Genomic DNA, 5,000 nt, shown 5'->3' on the forward strand with positions numbered 1-5,000 from the left:
GAGACGCTGAGCTCACACGTGTGGCCCCGCACCATGGGAACTTTAGGGCCTCACCTTTTCTCGGCGTTTTCTTCCCGGTGGTGCTCAGGGCGCCGCCGGCGGCCGCGGCCCGACGACCTCTATTCCGTCTTTGTCTCGATATTCAGATAACACTGTCCTGTGTGTGTGTGTGTGTGTGTGTGTGTGTGTGTGTGTGTGTGTGTGTGAAGGAAGTTAGGTCTAGAAGATGGAGTAGGCATGAGTGCACATTACCACCACTGACAGTTTTTAGGGCAGTGATTAGAGAGAGAAACAAAACCAAATTACTCTCAGGTGTTTTTGCTTCATGGCGCGACAACATTTTACCAGCTCGTGTCGGTCCCTTTTGGCTTTCTATTTAGGAAAAATCAATTCTGGCGGTAGGCAGCAACTCAACACTTTTGTTAATATTTACAATAGATAAAAGAGGAGATCACAACGTGGACACTACCAGTCACGGAGAAAACTCGGCGCAGTGGCGCGTTTGTCCTGAGGCTGCGATGTGGAACGATGCTCGGCATTCCTGGAGGGACAAAAAAAAAGTTTAATAACAGCAGCAAAAGAGCCAACAGGAAGCTCTTAAGGGGACTAGAATGCATTCCAAGAAACAGTGTATCGAATTCCAAGAAGTGCGAGTCCTTCCCATGAGAACCTGCGTCGCCTCTCCTCCCTCCCCTTCACCTCACCTCAGCACATGTGTCGTCCTTTCCCAGACATTTGTCCCTCGACCCTCCGTCCCACTCACGCAGTCTCTCACTCACCCTTCTCCCGTCACCCCGGAACTCCCTCATCCCTTCCCAACTCCTTCCCAGCACAATGTCTGTCTTCAAGACGTTCGCGCTCCCCCAATCGGCCCACCACAATATCGTCTGCGGTTTAGCGTAAAACAAGTGGAGTTTGACGTGGGCACATGGAGGGCCTTGCCGCCTGTGTCTGGGTGTGCTTGTTGGCGACCAGGTATTGTGGTCCCATAAGGATGAAGTCTGAAGGATCTGCCGACGAGAGAAGGATGAGAGACATGAGGCGAGTGGGGATTTATCTTATATGTGCCTTAGAAGCCTAAGATAGAAAGAAAAAAAAACATTACTAAGAGGGGGCGAAAAGTTTCATCGATCGTTATATGTTGGTGTTCAGGTGCGGCTGCTTTTTTTTTTTTTTTCCAGCCTCATTATAGTGCCTAGAATATTATCAATGATGATATTGTTCGTGAAAGAGTTATGTTGGTTTACTGTGGGTTTGCCAACCACGAGGGAAACAAGCTATGACATGTGGGTTTCCTCCTGCCAGGCGACGCGAGATGGTGGTGGGGGGCAGAGCCTGAACCCTTCCCTGAGGGCAAGGAGACGAGGCACTGGGACACTAAGGGAGGAGAAGGAGAGAAATGGGAGATTAAAAAAAAAAATGGGAATAATATAAAGAGACTGAGAAAGACTGTGGTGAACATACTCTGTAAATGCAAATAATAAGAAATTTGTAAATCGTCATGATGTAATTATTTGGTAGGGAGAGTGTAGGCTGAAGTTGTTTTGTTTCCCTGCGAAGCGTGACGTTATGGGAGTGTTGGTGTGACGGTGGTGGTGGTGGTGGTGGTGGAAGAAGGAAGAAGGTAGAGAAGAGGAGGAGGACGTTCCCACGCACACCACCACGTGTTGTCTCCGCCTGGCGTGCACGTGGTGGCCCCGGTAGTCGGCAGGCAACAGGTGACCCTTCCGCGACCTGTTGCTGTGACCTGCGACCTGGAGAGTGGCGGGAGTGCGGCGCCGAGGGGATCAGCCAGCGGGAGGGAGGGGAAAGCGGATGGGGAAGGGGAGGAGGCATGACAAGGGGAGCGGTGATATTTGCGACGTAGTTGTTTTAGGAGCATTGAGACTTTTTTATCTATTTATTTTGCCTCTTTATTTATTTATTCATTCATTCATTTATTTTATTTCATTTTTATTTACCTTTTACTTTTCGTACACCTTTCTTTTCTTCCAATTATTCACCTTTGTCTGCATGCATAGTTTATCGACACAGGTTTGATTCATAGGCGCAGTGTGTGTATGGGAGGCGTGCTTGGGTGTAAGGCTTCCGCGGCGCCACTACAACTTACAGACATCACAAGCAGCTATTTAAGGGCGGGGATGGGGGCTAGTAATGTAGTCAATTTGTAGATTTTTATTTTTATTTCTTAATGTGTCCTTGCTGGTGTGTGTGTATGTGTGTGTGTGTGTGTGTGTGTGTGTGTGTGTGTGTGTGTGTGTGTGTGTGTGTGTTGGCCTTCATCCTCTTCATCCCCACCCACCCACACACTTTCTCCATCACCTACCTCCACCTGCATATACACATTGTCATTATCACGTTAGTAAATTTGTTGTATACACTCTTTTCCTCGTTATGTTTATCAAGTTGGCATCATCATTACTGCACCGTTATGCGTGTTTCCCCCTCGCCGGCTATAACGCAGCCATCATGCGAGCTGTAATGAGGCGCCGCTGGAAGGTCGCGATGACGATGATGTTTTTATTAAGCGAACAAAGAAGAGACTGAGCGATGGCGGAAAGGTGGTGGGAGAGGCGCTGCGGTGCTGATGATAACTGAATATTGGTTGAAGATGTACAGGAGAAAATACCACCATTGCAAAGTTTCCGGGAGTGTGATGGTCACGAATGATTGAAGGAGTGTGGAGGAGAGGATGTAGTGTAAGAGGGAAAGAGTTGTGAATGGCGAGGAGTGAGAGGTGTGTTGGAGGGGTGGAGAGAGTGGCGACAGGGTAAGTGTGAGGATGAGGGAGAGTCTGAGAGAGAGAGAGAGAGAGAGAGAGAGAGAGAGAGAGAGAGAGAGAGAGAGAGAGAGAAGGGAGGACGGCGACAGGGTGGGTGTGAGAGTGAGGGAGAGGTTTGGGAGTGAGACGGAGGCACCGAGTGAGTATGAGGGTGAGGGAGAGCGGGCCGAGGAGGGGAAGGCGGCGTCGTCACAAGGGCGGGCCGGCTGCCATGTGTGAGCGGGCATGTGCTGGGTGTCAGATGTCGGCGTGCGCCAACCAGCAGCCTGGCACTCCCGCTCCAACCCTACCACTGGCACCCTAACCTCCCGCTCCTCCAATGCCACCTGGCCCCTCGAGATCCCGTTAACACCAGAGCCATCTACTTTTTAGGTTCAAAGAGGCAGAACCAATTAAGTTAACGACACTGAGATCCTCTGCGAACCATATTCCTCATTTTTTATATATGCGCAATGGTTCGCTTTCGAGACATGGAACCATAGATTCATTACTTAACATTTTTAAGACTGCGAGCCACGCTTTTTCCTCGCCGTCACTCCTTCAAGCATCCCCGGCGCCACATGTTCCTCTGATGGACACGCTTTACTCTACAGTGACGCGGCTGCCACCAGTGTCTTCATCTCCGCCTCACTGGCCTTCCGGGCGGCACTCCCTCCCCTCTTGGTACACCCTCCCCCAGTGCCCACCTGCCCCCTTGGCACTCTGCCGCGGAGTGAGGTTCAGATTTCGCCCACCGATAACCCGTTTCCATAAAGCCGTTGTTTTTACCGCAACTCGGAACTCCCGTCCTTTGTGGGTTCAAAATATGCTCTCTCTCTCTCTCTCTCTCTCTCTCTCTCTCTCTCTCTCTCTCTCTCTCTCTGTGTGTAACGCTTCTCCGCTTCGCCTCTATTGTCTTACTTCCTTCGTCTGTCTGATACTAATTCACCTTCAGCCTCCTGGTCCTTCACCTCTGTGTGTCGCTCCTTCCTCCTCTCTCATCCAGTGCTCCTCCGCGCCGGCGATCACAGGTGGTGAGGGGAAAAGAGGGAAGTGTGGTAGGATTTCATGGGCGATTTCTTTTTGTTTCCCCTCGTCCTCCCTTCCCCGTGGCGTATCCCCTCACTGGCTCACTTCTGTTCCATGTTTTATGAGCGACCGTTGTAGTTTCCCCTCCTCACCACATTCTTCCGTTTTCCTCAGTGGGTCTTTAGTGTTTTGATTCACTGTCGCTCTTCCTGTTGTGTGACATTCGTGTGGTTGATGTGCTGCTGTCTTGTCTTAACCCCTGAACTCTTTTGTGTTTCCTTCAAGACAGCTGAATTATACAATGACTGCTATTTCTGTGCCTACGCCGATCTAAGAGTACGTTGACTTGACTGACCTCATTACACACACACACACACACACACACACACACACACACACACACACACACACACCTTCCTCTTCATATTTCCTTCCCGCTTCCTCTCTCCCGTGACCCGTGCCAAAGGTCTGGGGGAGAGGGGGTGGCATTCGGTATCTCAACGGTCCTGGTTCGCGTGCCGGGTTTGGATGTCCTGTCCGGGGCGGCGTGGGCGGATGTGTTGGCTTTGTTGGGTCACTGTCGCCGCCGCCCTCCGTGATGCTGAGGTCTTGTGCTCTCTCGTCAGGATTGTTTTCATAGATCATGAAAGGAAATATTGGTTCTCTTTTTTTTTCCCCCAAGTTTTGATGCTGAATCTTCGTCACCAGAATTAAATGAACCCCGCTAAAAATTCATACTTTGTTCTCAGAATCATACAAACACCAATGAAAATCCTAACCCACCAGAACCAGCTAAAGCCAGGACAGGTAAAAGCGCAGAAACGTTTAAGAATACTGGCATAATTCCTGACAGTGACGAGGAAGGGTAAAGCGGGAGGCGTGAGTGGGATTTCGCATTAGCTGTTTAGTACCAAAGAGCGAGGCGAACATAGGTTGGGTGACAGTCTGGTGGTGGTGGTGGTGGTCCTGGTTATGTTATGTGTGGTGTTACTGCTACCGTTGTTCTTCGTAATGATATAGGTATTAGTATGATTATTGTTATTTTCTATATTTTTAGAGACAGCATTAAGCATTTAGATGACAGAAATATATGCTATGAGAAAGTATTGATTTAATTTCTAATGAGTTTGTCTTGGCCCGCAGACCTGCCTGCCCCGGTGCCCCCCCTTACCCCCGGCACCACCAAGAAGATGACCGACGCCCTGCGGTT

The 5,000-nt window shown here is 49.9% G+C and overlaps 1 protein-coding gene across 8 annotated transcripts in view; it reads left to right on the forward strand.

The window, feature by feature from the left end:
* The window catches only part of LOC123518544 (protein C-ets-2-like), a 283,895-nt gene that overhangs the window by 227,972 nt on the left and 50,923 nt on the right, over positions 1 to 5,000 (forward strand). For all 8 annotated transcript variants that reach the window (XM_045279366.1, XM_045279368.1, XM_045279369.1 and 5 more), the window contains one exon: positions 4,934 to 5,000. This exon is cut by the window's right edge and continues 50 nt beyond it. In XM_045279366.1, the coding sequence (XP_045135301.1) occupies positions 4,934 to 5,000 (67 nt within the window). The remainder of the gene's footprint in view (positions 1 to 4,933) is intronic.

Source organism: Portunus trituberculatus, chromosome 44, assembly GCF_017591435.1.
Source record: "Portunus trituberculatus isolate SZX2019 chromosome 44, ASM1759143v1, whole genome shotgun sequence".
NCBI classification, from domain to species: Eukaryota; Metazoa; Arthropoda; class Malacostraca; order Decapoda; family Portunidae; genus Portunus; species Portunus trituberculatus.